The sequence below is a fragment of the Mastomys coucha genome, unplaced genomic scaffold (genome assembly GCF_008632895.1).
Source record: "Mastomys coucha isolate ucsf_1 unplaced genomic scaffold, UCSF_Mcou_1 pScaffold15, whole genome shotgun sequence".
Classification (NCBI taxonomy): Eukaryota; Metazoa; Chordata; class Mammalia; order Rodentia; family Muridae; genus Mastomys; species Mastomys coucha.
In genome coordinates, this window is record NW_022196897.1 from 4,240,017 (window position 1) to 4,254,355 (window position 14,339).

At 41.7% G+C, this 14,339-nt stretch overlaps 1 protein-coding gene and 1 long non-coding RNA gene across 3 annotated transcripts in view; one reads left to right on the plus strand and one right to left on the minus strand.

Moving 5' to 3' along the window:
• The window catches only part of LOC116089737, a 12,016-nt gene extending 9,182 nt beyond the window's left edge, over positions 1–2,834 (minus strand). Inside the window, exon 1 of the long non-coding RNA XR_004118458.1 lies at positions 2,748–2,834. This is a non-coding gene — a long non-coding RNA (uncharacterized LOC116089737). The remainder of the gene's footprint in view (positions 1–2,747) is intronic.
• Positions 2,426–14,339, plus strand: part of Plxdc2 (plexin domain containing 2) — a 390,910-nt gene continuing 378,996 nt past the window's right edge. Inside the window, exon 1 of one of the 2 annotated variants that reach the window (XM_031369076.1) lies at positions 2,426–3,370. In XM_031369076.1, the coding sequence (XP_031224936.1) occupies positions 3,259–3,370 (112 nt within the window). In that variant the 5' untranslated portion in view covers positions 2,426–3,258. The remainder of the gene's footprint in view (positions 3,371–14,339) is intronic. The other variant, XM_031369075.1, reaches the window with a different exon arrangement.

Genomic DNA, 14,339 nt, shown 5'->3' on the forward strand with positions numbered 1-14,339 from the left:
TCCATGTTCAGTGAAAGATTGTCTCATTATAATAAGGTGGTGAGTGACTGTGGAAACACCTGATATTGTCCTAGTCTCTACAGGAATATTCATGTGTGGCCGCAAACACACACACACAGGCAGGCACATACATACACACACACACACACACACACACACACACACACACAGAGGAATATTCATGTGTGGCCACAAACACACACACAGGCAGGCACACACACACACACACACACACACATACAAATGCTACTGGAAGTGGACATATGTACAAGTATGCCAAAGTAAGATTCAAATAAGCATAAAGCATTATAATTAAACAGTGGCCCTGATAGAGACCAATGGAGGCTATTGGACCAAATTACTTCTAAATTGCCTTTTTTTTTGGACTTTCAGTTTGTAGCAACCAATTTTCATTGACAAACATATATTTGTAGCTGTCATCAAGAGGGCAAAGCACAGCCAAGAACAGCAAACAATAACAAAATAATACTACTAATTTGCATAAACAATAAGAAAAAATGGTGAGAATGAGAAAGGAGATGAGACTTGTGTCTTCTTAGAGAGGAAATGGGTTTCTGTTTTGTGTTGGTTTTTTTCCTAGTGTGCAGAGGGACCTAAGACCTACCTTGCTAACCTGATCATTACTTGGCTCCTACAGTTGTGAACTTTATGAGACCTGGAGTTGGATAAAAGCGCCCAGGAAGCTCTATGCCTGGGTTTCCCCTATAGCTACTGGCTTGTTGTTTGTTTGTTTGTTTTTGGTGGTGGTGGTAGTGAAGCTGTCAGTCAGCTGTCAGCCATTCAATGTGCAGAAGACAAACTCAACATCAATGACTGTCCCATTAAGTTTTCATTAGACCACCATTCTTTAAAACTTGATGTAAATACTCTAGGTACTCAGACTGAGATGTAATAGAGAACTTAAAACACTCTTGGCAGAGCAAAAATAAGAGAATTACAGTCTTAAGTCTGGTTGGCAAGAGCACATCAACCACTCATAAGAAAGCTCAGGATTTGTCAAGCATCCTAGGATAATAAAAGGTGTTGGCATGGCATATCTAAACCTTCACAAATATACTGAAATAGAGAACTGAGGATTATTTTAGAGAAAACAGGCTTGTTAGTGTTTTTTAGTGGAAAGGCAAAAATTTTGCATCGAATTTTGCAGTAATCTCGGCCTACTTCCAGTGGGTTTTGCTACAATAGAAATCGATTCATAGTATCAATGGATTCTTCAAAGCATGGGAAGGCCAGGATAATAACAGGCCACAAGGATCAGCTGAACCCAGAGCACTTTCAAATGTGTTAATTTAGGTCTCTAGTCTTGTCTTCAAGAAAGAGCATTTCTCTTCAGGCTAGGAGATGATTAAAAAAATTAAGTTCACTTGGCTAATCTTCCTTGCTAGGACCTTCTATGAACTTTAGTATAGAATCTTCCTGATTTGATGCCTGGAGACCTGAGGTTTAAAGCTTAAGTAAATTGTTCCTTGTGGAAAAAAAAAAAAAATTGAAGTACTAGCCCAGGCAGTGCTGGTATTTTTCACCAAGGATGCATTGTCTCTTTGCTTTCTATTTAGCCCCATTAAAAGATGGTTAACTGTATGCAAAATAAAACGTAAGCGGAAGAGGAGCCTGGAAGGGGTTAATGCCGGCTGAAAAAACAAAAACAAACTAGCAAGCAGAAGCTCTTTAAAGCCCCCATAGGAAATTCAATGGGCTTCCTGTTCCTATAAACTCTCCCTTTTGCTTCTTCTGACACTTTAGCAAACCGCGGTGGCGGCCTCAGGACCCTGCAGCCCAGAGCCACCTTCCACCACCCTCAGTGCGGGTCTGGGGTAGGAGGGGTTTTTGATGAGATGGGGGCTGGGGGCCGAGGATGTTAGTAACCCTAGCGACTCAGGTTTGATTTTTTTTTTCCCCACACCCTAACGGTTGCCAAACCAGCCTTCAGCAAGGGATGAAATGGTATTAACCCTTTAGTGCCCAGGCAGAACCCTGAAGACAGTGGGTGCTCGCTGGGGGCCTCATCCCTCTCCACCCGCAGGCTGGCACCCAAAAGCCCTGGGAGCCTGGTGGGTGCAGGCAGCGTTGGTCGCCCTGCAGAAGGCAAGAGCCGGGTGGACCGATGGCGTCCGAGCGACTAGAAACTGCCACCACCCCACACGCACCAGTCCTCGGGATCCCTGGGGCGCGTGGGGCCGCAATGGTCCTCCGGCTTTCCCCAGCTAGTCTTCCCGGGCTTCGTCAGTGGGAGACTTTTCTGGCGCCCCCCGAGAAAACCTCAGCCATTGGACAGGTCGGTGCGGGCTGCTGGTTTCAGGAGGAGGAAGGTGGGAGAAGCCTGGAGGAGAGAAGGGGGAGGGAAGAGGGCGGAGGGAAAAGAGAGGAGGGTTCCGCGGCAGATCTAACAAATGGCAAGCCGCCTTCCCTCCCCAAAGTGTAGAGCTGGATCGTGGGGGAGCGCGGCGGCGTCTCTGCCACCAAACTCCTGGGGCTCCGCCGCGTTCGGAACCACCTCCTCCCTAGCCCGAAGGGGCTCTCTCCCCAGGCTGCAGCCTCACTTTCCCCTGTTTTTCTTTTTCTTTAAAAAACACCCCACCCCTCTTCTGATCGCAGCAGCTAGTCCATCCCACGCTCCACTCTCCGGAGCTGCCCATCCCTCCGGCTGCCGGCGAGGACCGGCGCTCAGCCTTGGGCCAAGCAAAGAAGAAAAACTTGTCGGAGGGGTTTCTCCAGCCTCCACTAACCTCCTTCTCTCGGGAACACCAAACGCCCGCCGGGGCCAGTCATAAGTCTGGGAAAGTTCCTCTGGTGCTCAGCGCCCTCTTGGATCTGGAACAGCACCGGCGCAGCCAGTGGAATTAGATCTGTTTTGAACCCAGTGGAGCGCGTCGCGGGCGTTCGGAAGTCACCGTCTGTGGGCGCCCGGGTGGCGCTGCCTGCGAGGACCCGGGAGTTTGCGGGCCCGACTGCAAGTGACCTTTCCTCCCGTACTTGGTTGATTCTGTCTCGGCTGGGGGCTGCGAGGGTGACGAGTTGCGGTGAGAGCTCCCGAAGTTCAGAGAGGGCTGGACTATCTCTCCTTCGCTTCTCTGCTACCCGGAGTGAAATCCTAGCGAAACTGCCAGAGGCCTCCGGATCCCACCCAAGACTCACCCGCAGAGCTCAGCCGTGTCGCCCCATCCCCACGGATAACCCCGGAGCCCAGGGCCTCAAGGAAAGATTTGCTGGGCAGGGGAGGGAGGTCGCGGCAGCGGCATGGCGAGGTTCCGAAGGGCCGACCTGGCCGCTGCAGGAGTTATGTTACTTTGTCACTTTTTAACAGACGGGTTCCAGTTCGCCCGCGGAGAGCCTGGACACCATAACAATGGTAAGAAGTACTTTTCTGGATTGTTTTTAGTGTGTAGCCGAAGATCCTTCCGATGTCACGGAACCCCCATCCTCAACCCACACCAACCCAAAACATCTGCCCTAGGGAAATTTATCCTAGTGGGTTTTCTGGGAAACTTGAGTTTCTCAAATGGGGGAAGAGGCTTGCTTGATCAGAAGGTGTTGGAAACCTGGACTTCCCTGAAGCTATGGTGCTTACCCCACCTGGGCACCAGGGGGTGGTCCTGTCTACCCCAAGTAGCCCAAGGAGGTCCGGGTGTAAGAGAGCCAGGTGCTGCGGATACCTCTCTCTGAATCTTGGTTACAGCAGGTTGTCTCCCCTCTGGCTTCTCATCTATTGGCTCTCAGAAGCTCTTCCCGGTGAGCCGCGGAAGGGATGGATGGATGAACGATCTGATGACAGTCAGGGCTGGCAAGTTGCCCCATGCCAAAAGAAAATGCCTGTGGCTGCAGATTCCTCCTCCAGGCTGTCTCCCCCACACCCCTGGCTTTCTCAGAGTCAGCTTACTAAGTGGATGCAGTAGATGCAGCAGTGCTCAGGGATAAAGAGGTGGAGAAGATGGGGACGGGGCGTGCCTCTGAGGACAAGCCCTGGCCCCATTGTCCTCTGCCTGTCAGCTTCACAGACAGGCCCCAACATGCCAGCAGTCCCTCAGGGTTCCTTGACACTGTCCCTGGAGGAGGAGGGCCTCAGATCCTTGCAGTTGGCCTCACCTCGTGCCCTGGTGGCCTTCCTGGCTAGGTGTGTGGTGGTGAACAGTGTCCTCTCACTGAGCGGGGACTGGCTAATCCAGCTTTCTCCCAAGACCACTCTATCCATTGTGACCGCACAGATTGCTCCCAGTTTCTTCTCTTCAGCATAGAATCGAACAGGCAGGTCAGTGAAACACCCACCGGGGCAGGAATCTGTGAACTCTTGTACACTCCCAGCGGGAGTGAGAGCAAAGAGCACTTGAAGAGAAAAAGAAAGGAAAACTTCCTGGTTAGGACAATCACTTTTGTTCTGTTTTGTTCTGTACATGTCTCTGTTTAATTCAAGAAAGACTGGTAAATGGTTCCTCAGGAAGTATGCAGGTATACCCAGCTGTCAACCTTCAAGGAGTCACAGAAAGAAGGCACACCTGGGGACTCCAGGTGACGATAAGTGTTTACAAAAACCTTGAATAAGATTTTACCAGTTTGTGACACATAGGATAATCCAAGTCGTCCGTTTTCCACTAGTGAGAAAGAAGATACTTTCTTGGTGCTCCTCTCTAAGGCTGGAGAGATTTTGTGTGTGTGTGTGTGTGTGTGTGTGTGTGTGTGTGTTGCAGACCAGGTGAGGGGAATGAGGACCACAAGATTAAAGCTGAGACTAAAATCTTTTTTTCTTTTTTCTTTTTTCTTTCTTTCTTATTTTTTTAACTACTGAGTCTACAGTACACTGACACCCATGTTAAGTTTGCTATTTTAAGGCTTCAGTCTGAGGATGAAATCCATTGCACACTATGACAGACCAGCTGGTGGAAAGCTTTTGCTTTGGGGAGTATGGCATGACTGTGTTGATAACATAAATTATTCCAGCCTTTTAAACTAATTCACTATTTATGGTGGGACTCTTAGAAACATTGTGCTCACAGGACTGGGGATGAGGAATGAACTATTTTATCAATTCTTTAATGAGTTTGCTATAAACCAAACAACACTCAACACTCTGCATGAAGTTTTATGAAATTATCTGGGAATTAAGTGGTTTTAACCTACTGAATATATTATACAGAAAGGTAACACAGAAGAAAAAAGAAAAGTAAACGTTTCATTTTCCTTTGTAAGATAAATTGTCTGAAAATTAAATATCCTGGAAATAGTTAAGAAAGTGAGAGGTGGCATGCAATAATCAGGGTTTTTACTATGGGCATTTTGGCAAGGGGAACCATCTGATTTCATAACACATTTGTTTACTGTGCTTTTTACTTTTCTAATGCTGTGGTTGGTTTTATTGCCACCAGAGGGCAGAGAAACCACTAATTTCTTCTGTTCTGGTTTCTAATGTTTTTGTGATCTAGAGACATGTAGTTCATATTTAATTCATTTACTTGTATTTTCACTGTTTTTTCTTCTGCTTGGATATTTTTTATGCTTCCTTTCCAGTGAAGTGGGCCAGCTTTGTTGGTGATATTTCTGTTGACATCCTGTGGCTAAAGTTTCTGTTAGCATCAGTATCTATAACAAAAAATTATAACATAGGAATAATCCACATGAGTGTTTCCTATAAAGCAAGTGTGGGTTAAATTATTAGATCTGCAGGTTAACTGTCCTTCTCCAGCAATGACTCATAACTTTCTATAAGATACTTAACATAAAATTGAGAAAGATTTTTGTAGCTTGAGTTTGAGTAAATTTGGATAGCCACAGAAACATGATCTAGAGTAGAATTTTCATCCTTGAATGCCTGAATAGAGGCTCATAACTATTATTATATAGTAAACATAGTTTAAACTATTGTAATTGTATCATATATAAGTTGTCCATACATTAAGGAATGGATGTTACTATTTCTCATACTTGAGAATGTGCTTGAATGTAATTAGAAATGCAAGATACTGCAAGTTTCTTCTCTGCAAGAATCAAGCAGGCCCTGTAGAGATGTAGATGATATGTACAATTTTTCTTTCTAAATGTTATCTCCTATTGTAGAAGCACTACTTTTAAAGATGAATGAATTGACCCACAGCTGTGATCTTGAGATTTTTCACTTGTTTTAAAGACCATGAGCTTAGGGCATGAGCCAATGCCCCAACCCATCACTTTCTGTATTCTTGAATTCTCACTAAATGTTCTTACTGTCTTGTCATCCTCTTGTTCTTTTTGTCACTAATCCTATCTCTACCTAAACCTGTTCTCTGACTTACTGCTTCCTTTGAGAACTTTAAGGACTTTGTTGGTTATAATGCTTTCTCTTGTTTGTACTGATCCATCTCTACCATAATTCTATTAGACCAGCCCATTGGTCCCTGCAGTCAGGGTCCCTTGTCATATTTCTGAATCTGCTGCAGTGTGTACCATACAGGCATGAAATAAATACTTGCAGGACTGAATGGAACAGCATTATTCCTGTAGTACTGGATGGATTTTTGACCTGAATATGGCCCTGGGAGACTTTTAAATAATTCTTAAAGTAAGTTGCTTTCAATCAATAAGGTAGAAATTGATATTAAAAATTAGCTTCATAGAATAATAATTTAAAATCAGAGTGTATGATCTAGGTATGTCTACGAAAGTCCCCCAGAGCTCTGGCAGATGACTACTTGCCTTAAACTTTCTATTTTTATTTATCTTTTTTCCTTTGGCTTGTTTGTCCATGGAGTAAGTCTTTGAAGCCTGGGCTGTCCTGGAACTCACTTTGTAGACCAGGCTGGCCTTAACTTCAGAGATCCCTCTGTCTCTGCCATCCCAGTGTATAGAGTTCATTACCTGATATGGTAATTTACACAAACACACACACACATACACTCACTCTCGCACACACATACTCACACACATACTGTAGCTGTCTTCAGACACACCAGAAGAGGGCATCAGATCCCATTCCAGGTGGTGAACCACCATGTGGTTTCTGGGAATTGAACTCAGTACCTCTGAAAGAGCAATCAGTGCTCTTAACCACTGAGTCCTCTCTCCAGCCCCTAATATTTCTTAATGATACTTATTTGAAACTTATTTGATTATATCTTCTAGACCAGGTGTTGTCAACCCCTTTTTGGAGTCAAATGACCCTTTCACAGCAGTTGCTTAAGACCACCGGAAAAATAGATATTTGTATTACTGTTTACAACAGTGACAAAATTACAGTTATGAAGTTGCAACACAAATAATTTTATGGTTGGGGGGGTCACTACAACATGAGGAACTGTATTATGGGGTCAAAGCACTAGGGAGGTTGAAACCACTAGTCTAGATGTATGATTTCTTACTTTTTGCTTATTTGTGGTGGTGTGGGGCAGGGGACCAGGCCGAAGGACTCAGACATTCTAGGCAAATGCTCTTCCCAGGGAGCTACATCCTCAGTCCAACTTATTACCATTCAAATATGGGGTTCCTAAATGAGGTCAAAGTCCAGTTTATATTTGCCTGTCAGCAGATAAATGGGCTTTTTCACCTGTACTCTGGGTATGAGCTTACCTTGTCCTCATCATGTCTTTGTTGTGTCTGGTTCCAGCCACACTGCACACTGAAATTTAGTCTCTAAGTAAACAGCATTGAAACCTGGTAATATCTTTAAGAACACTTGGAGTGTTCAGAAGATTAGGGCAGTTTGCTAGGACTAAAGAACAAGTTGTTGTAGAGTGAACCCTGTCTCCAAGTGCTTGCCTCTTCTTTGTTTTCTATTTTTCCTCTATGCTGTGACAATCTCCTCTATGCTGTGACAATGCAAGACAGACTTGTTAAAAAAATACTAAATCCCAGAATGACAACTTTGAGACTAATAATTTATTATCATATGCCTTGGTCATAAGCTTTGGTCAATTCTTTGATGAGCTTGTAACTTATTTAATCTATTTAAAGTGTTCTGTGTCTACCATGTGCATAGCTACCTCTCTTCAGTCCAGGCCAGTTTCAGGTATTCTGTTACAGAAACAGAAAATGGACTAAGACATCTTTTCTCACTGAAAATATCATCTTGTATTTGTTTGGAAAGTCAGAAAGAAGTGAATCTTATCAAACTTCCACAGTATATTCAGTTATGTATTACTAACCTGCTTTTCAACTTAGTCTTAATCTGATAGATTCCAAACTTTTCTTTTGTTCTGAACACAACCCCTCACTTCCAAATTTAGCTTTAATTATTTCTAGAGCGTTCTATTCTGGACAGACTTTCTCTACTGAATGCCTTCATTCTGACCCTGGACAATGATTCTAATCCACTGGGGAAGCCAATAGAGAGTACCAGTCTAGTAAGGGCGCTTTCATTAGGACACTTCCTCCACCATATATAATGTCATGTATGGCCAAGCCAGACTAACAGAGAAAAGATGCATGTATAGAAAATACCACTTTGTGTTTCTAGACAGTGAAGCCATTTACGATTTGTTCTTTGCATTATTTCTGTTTCTCTCCATTTAATAAAAAAGACAGTATGATTCGGAATGATTATCTAGATTTGTGCATTTAAAGAGAATACCTAAAATTCCTAAGCATACCTAAAATCCAGATTTTCCGCTAGTAGGTAGCCAAGCAGCTCTAGCACTGATAGCTCCTTTTTACTCACTAAGTTAGCGTGAGCTATTGTCACTATTTCCTTGTCTGTTACTAGTCCATGACAGTCTTTTAAGTATATTGTCCTGAAGCTCATGCTGAATTATTTGTTATACATCTTTGCTTCATTTTCCCAAAGGTTGAAACTCCATCAACACCAGAAAATGTAACTATTTAGTATATGCTTTTGTTTATTTGACCTCTTAACCTTCTTGCAAGCAGAGCCGGACACAACCACAGCATTGCACCGTCCTTCTTTTGAGTATCCCGTCTCCATTTTTGCTCTTTCCTTCCCTAAACTGAGAAAGGTCCTCATATAGATCACACGAATTTATTCTACCTGCAAAACACTCAAACCAAGTATCTGTGAACTGATTTGTGCTATATTGATTCATATTCCTAGTATATATGTGGTCCTGACTTTAAAAGAACAGACAAACACATAAAAACTAATCCTGACCTTCTGATTTAAAGTAATTTCAACCCCCTTTAATTATTGCTGGTTTATGTCTTATTAATATGAGATAATGCATGATAAATGTATACAGTTAATTTTAGGAATTCTGTCATTTGATTTTGCTTCTAAAAACTGCCTACTTACTACTTAGGTTTTGACCATGTGCATCCCTGACTTTTATTTTTTAATTTAGCATTTTGGCTCAATAATTCTAAGAATCAAAAATTGATTGGTAATAAATGCCATCTAATTTTTCTTTACTTTTGGATATTGTTTGTGATCTTTCTGGTGCTAATTTTCCCCTTGTAGACTTATACAATTGTTTGTGGCTAGATAATTAGTACTGTTGTGAGCAGGGTGGTCTGTATGTCCTTGCTTATGTCTCTTCCTGTTAAGTGCAGGGGTTACTCATCTTTCGTGTAGAGCTAGCATTTCCAGATTCCTGGGCCTATGAATGTTCTGCTGTAAAAGATAATTCCTGGGGTAATCCCTACGAAGCTAATAAACTTCAAAGATAAAGGGAAGCAACTCATAATTATTACTCTGCTCATATCACACAGTTTTATATCTTCAGAATAAGTCTCTGTATCTGATGGGGCAAGGCCGTTCTTGTTCTTCATCTTCAGATGTTTTGGCTATGCTCCCAGGCTCTTTGTTTTGTTTTGTTGTTGTTGTTTCTATAGCCATTTATAACATATAATATCAGTGTTTTAGGTTTTGTTAAATAAAAACTCTTGGAGTTTTGATTGGAATCATGTTAAATTTGGAATCATTTGTTAAAAATTCAAGCTTTAAATAACTGTGAAACTATGAAGCTTTGTTCCTACACCTACTGAGAGACAAGTGCCAGGACAGCTGATAAGAATTGTCCACAGTGCCCTCATGGCAGTGACTGTTTTCTGTTGTAAGACTGTCCCAAATGGAGGACTGATGCTCTCTCCTGATAACATTATCAAACTCACCACAGTTCCCACATAATTCTTAGAAAACACAGAGGGAACCACAGGTTAGCTCAAAACATAACCAAGGAAAGTCCTGTTTGTCTGACTCACGAGTTGCCCAGAGGAGAGTGAGCTCCAGGCAAATGGGAGCAGGCAAAGATGACCTTTCACTTTTGCAGTGTCCTGTCAAAATACTTATCTCTGGGCCCCTACAGAGTTCCGTAGAAAAATTTCCTACATCTTGTTGGAGATTATCATTTTAGACATTGCGTGTGGGGTCAGAAAGGCAGTTATCATATTTGTTCTCTTATTTGTGGGTCCTAAATTTTATGGAGATACATAAAACTATGTATGGATGTAGGGCCTGAAAACTCAAATGATGCTGTCTCAGGGAAGAAGGGACCTACTAGGAGAAGGAAGAGGAGAGAAATAAGAGGACAGTGGGTGTGCTAGTGATCACATTCACACTAATATCACAATGAACCCAGGGTTAGGTACAGTGTGTAGACACCAGAACAAATATTTGCTCATCATAGGAAAAACTTCTGTGGGCTGGGGAAGTAACTCAGAGGATAGAGAGGGACCAGAGCTTAGATAAAGAACATCCATGTAAAAGTGCTGAGGAATGTCTACAACCCCAGTACTGGTTTGCTGTTTATCCAATACTGAGGCAAACTGTGAGATAAGTATAAGGCCCTGTCTCAGAAATGAAGGTAGAAAGGACTGTTGACCTCCATTGTCTGCACGATAAGCCATGGGTGTGTATAAGCACACACACATCTAAGCAGAAGCATGTGCACCTACATACACATTTACACACATGTGCACACACATAGAATGCACACATACATGCATATAACACATGCATACAATACACACAAATGAGTAGGTCTATGGAAAATAATAAAAGTCCTTGGTTTTGGACTTTGGTTTTGGACAACTACCCAATGTTCTTCTTGCATAATGGGGATGCAATTTATCACTTATTAGTTAATTTCATTTCTGAAGGAGATTTACACTGAAAGAAAGTAGACATGACTATCAAGAATCCTGATTCACCATTCTCAAGACAATACATTTATGATTCCGAATTCTCCTGCATGTCAGTACCACAGTTTAAACTCCACTTCCTTCATGTTATGACACAGTAAACTGCGCGCGCCGGTAGTCAGGAGGGAATGGTCATGCTGGGCAGCTGGTTTTATTTCTTTGTTGTTTCATCTTCCTTATCTTTTTAACATCTGTTGCTCATTTCAAATACTTTTTAAAAGCAAGCATGATTCAAAGTCCTTCTGCAGATGATAGTCTCATTGTGTGGACGTTGCAAAACAGCTCCACATGGGGAGCCAAATTTGTGCAATCTCAGTTTTGTCAAGTTGCTTTTAGAAGAGACATTTGTCCAGCAGACCTAGCCACTAAGAAGCTGATTGTCTTTTGAACTGTGTGCTGGAATTTGACTGCTCCTGGCTTGTCTCTGCTCTCAGTTTCAGCTGCTCCTATTGCTCACTCCAGCACCTCCCAAACTGTCTTGCTATAATCCAGGGGTAGCAGATGCTTTTCTTGTCACTGTTGACCACAGTACCTGATATAAACAACTTCATAAAGGAGGTATTTATTTGACCCAAGGATTTCACAGGCTTTGGTGCTTTATGATAGGGAGGGCAAGAGGGAATGGAGCAGTTCATTTTATTCTAGGCAGGAAGCAGAGAGAGGGGAATTGTGGCAACCTGCTGGCTCTTCCTTTTTCCCTTTTATTCCAAGTAGGCTTTCACAGCCCTGGGGTTGGGGCAACCCACATTCAGGGAGAAATGTAGTCACCCAGTCCTCTCTGGAAATGTCCTCATAGACACCCAGATGAGTGCCTCAGCAACCTCCTAGGTGATTCTAGATCAAAACAAGTTAGCAATCAAGATTAGCACACAGGCCAGACTCACTCCACGATCTTTTGAAAATGCCTATGGGGCTGGGTATTGGAAATGATTTCATTTATAATTGTTGCATTTAAACTAATAATATTCTAGTACTGCTTTATATTTCCAAATTCATTTCCATTCCACTTCCTTTCAAAGTTTCCTAAAATTCTGCAGCCTCTAGAGTAGCCTTTCATTTTCTCTCTCTCTCTCTCTCTCTCTCTCTCTCTCTCTCTCTCTCTCTCTCTCTCTCTGTGTGTGTGTGTGTGTGTGTGTGTGTATGTGCATGTGTGATTATAAACTACAGGAGTTAGATACCTTGTAGGACTGACCTCCACTGAATCACTGACTGCAGAGGTGGGAAGCCTTCTGTGCAAGTTTGGTGAATGATAGAAACTACCCAATGTTCTTCTTGTATAATGGGGATGTATTTGGTTAGATTTAACCCTCAGGCAGATTTTTGTTTGTTTCTGTTTTTCTGCATGTTTTAAGCAATTTTCTTAGTCACAGTTTCTAGAATGGAATAACTTGGATTTAAATGTCAATACCCAAAGTGTAAAATACAAATTGGAGTTTGGACAGGAGAAATTCGAAAATATATTTGTAAGGAGTTAAGCCTTCACTTAGTCTACAGCTGTACCATCACACACATACCTTGTGTCATCTGATCTTGGAAGCTAAGTGGGGTTGGGCTGGGTTAGTACTTGGATGGAGAGACATCATTCATAAAGGTGTGTTTAGAATTATTTTTCAAATAAAAGTGGTTTAGTAATGATGTGATCATAGAAGGCAGGAAGAAAAACAAAATGTCTAGTATAACCATTTTTTAAGTAGTTTTCAATTTCTGAGCTTTATAAATTTGAATAACATTCTAAAGGCCATGAAATGGTGTGATTTTAATTTTCTGTGATGATGTACCTCTGAGACATATGGAATTTGTATAACCAGTTTTCTAGGTGTCTAAAAGAGGTGTCTAAGTGCTGGGAAATATTCCTAATAACAAGACCTTTCAGATGTTTTTAGATCTAAGCTCTTGGCTGCCTTTCAAACACACTTGTTCTCAGCACCTGTGAAAAATATCTCCAGACCTGTACTCAGTGACTGAAACCAACTTCTTCAATGTCTTTAGTTGAAACGCTTTGTCCATGTGAGATCAGCTGAGGTGAGCCTCCTGCACAGAGCCTCTCCTTTCTGCTATTCTCTTCTATTGAACTAGCTCACCCTGGACTGTTTTTCTTGGAATGTTCTTCAAAGTTCTTACTATCTTCCACACTAATCTTGTGCTGCAAACATCTGATGTTTTTATCTGTTTGATATCTCTTCTCTGTTCTTCTGGACATAGGATGCTCCCGTTGTATGAGAATGTCCTCTAGGTGCCTCTGTTATGAACTATGATTATAGTGTCCTTCTTCTCCAGAATGAGCAGCATGTGTCCTACACTTCACTGTTTACTAAACCGAAGGTTTGGATCATAAATGTCTTCAAAAAGATTGTCACTGAAAATTTAGTTTTACACTAACAAGTCTGTTGGGAGAATATAAAATCTTTGGGGTTGGAGCCTAGTTAGAAGATGACATAGTTAAGGGCAAATACATGAGTGACTTCCTTGATTTCTCTCTTTTTGCTTCCTGGCTACCATACAGTGAACAGGTTTACTTGCAAGCTTTCTACAGTGATGTATTGCCTTGCATTCACCCATAGATAGAGCAGTGGGTCTAATAAGCTGTGTAAGGAAACCTCTGAAATCACTAGTAGTTAGAATCAAGGTTTTCTCCTTGAATTTTGTAATCAAATATTTCATTGTACTAATGGAATGAATACTAACATGCACATACTCTGAAAAATGCGTTCTGTCTTTGTTCTATTTCTGCACTAGGAAAGTAGAGTTCTAAATCTACAGACAATCTTACATTTCCCTGTATTGTAAATCAGCAAATTCCAGTTTGAAGTGTTATTCTCTCCCCGTGGGATGAATCCTGTTAAATATATCAGTTTCTAGTTCTATTGCACTTACTATAAATAATTGATTCCCCTTCCATTGATTTACAAATTTGTGTGCATAGGAATCGCATTTGTTTCAGTTTTTAGAATTTAATTTGAATTCGTGATACTTTGTGCAGCACTGAGTATATAAAAGGCAATCTATTTGTTAAATTAACTGTGTTAGTTCATTGGTTAGAGCATAATCCTAGTGACTATTTAACATAACTCCAATCTCAAATATCATGTAACATTCACCAATTGCCTTCTTGCTGCATGTATTAAATTATCTGATCCATCTTAATATTTTAATCTTTCCTTGTACTTAATTTGATATCTTCCTTTGTTTTGCTCTTCAATTGAATTACTGTTTTATTTTTGCTACAGGTATAAACTTTGTAAGCACTAAAAGCTATTGAGAAAGAA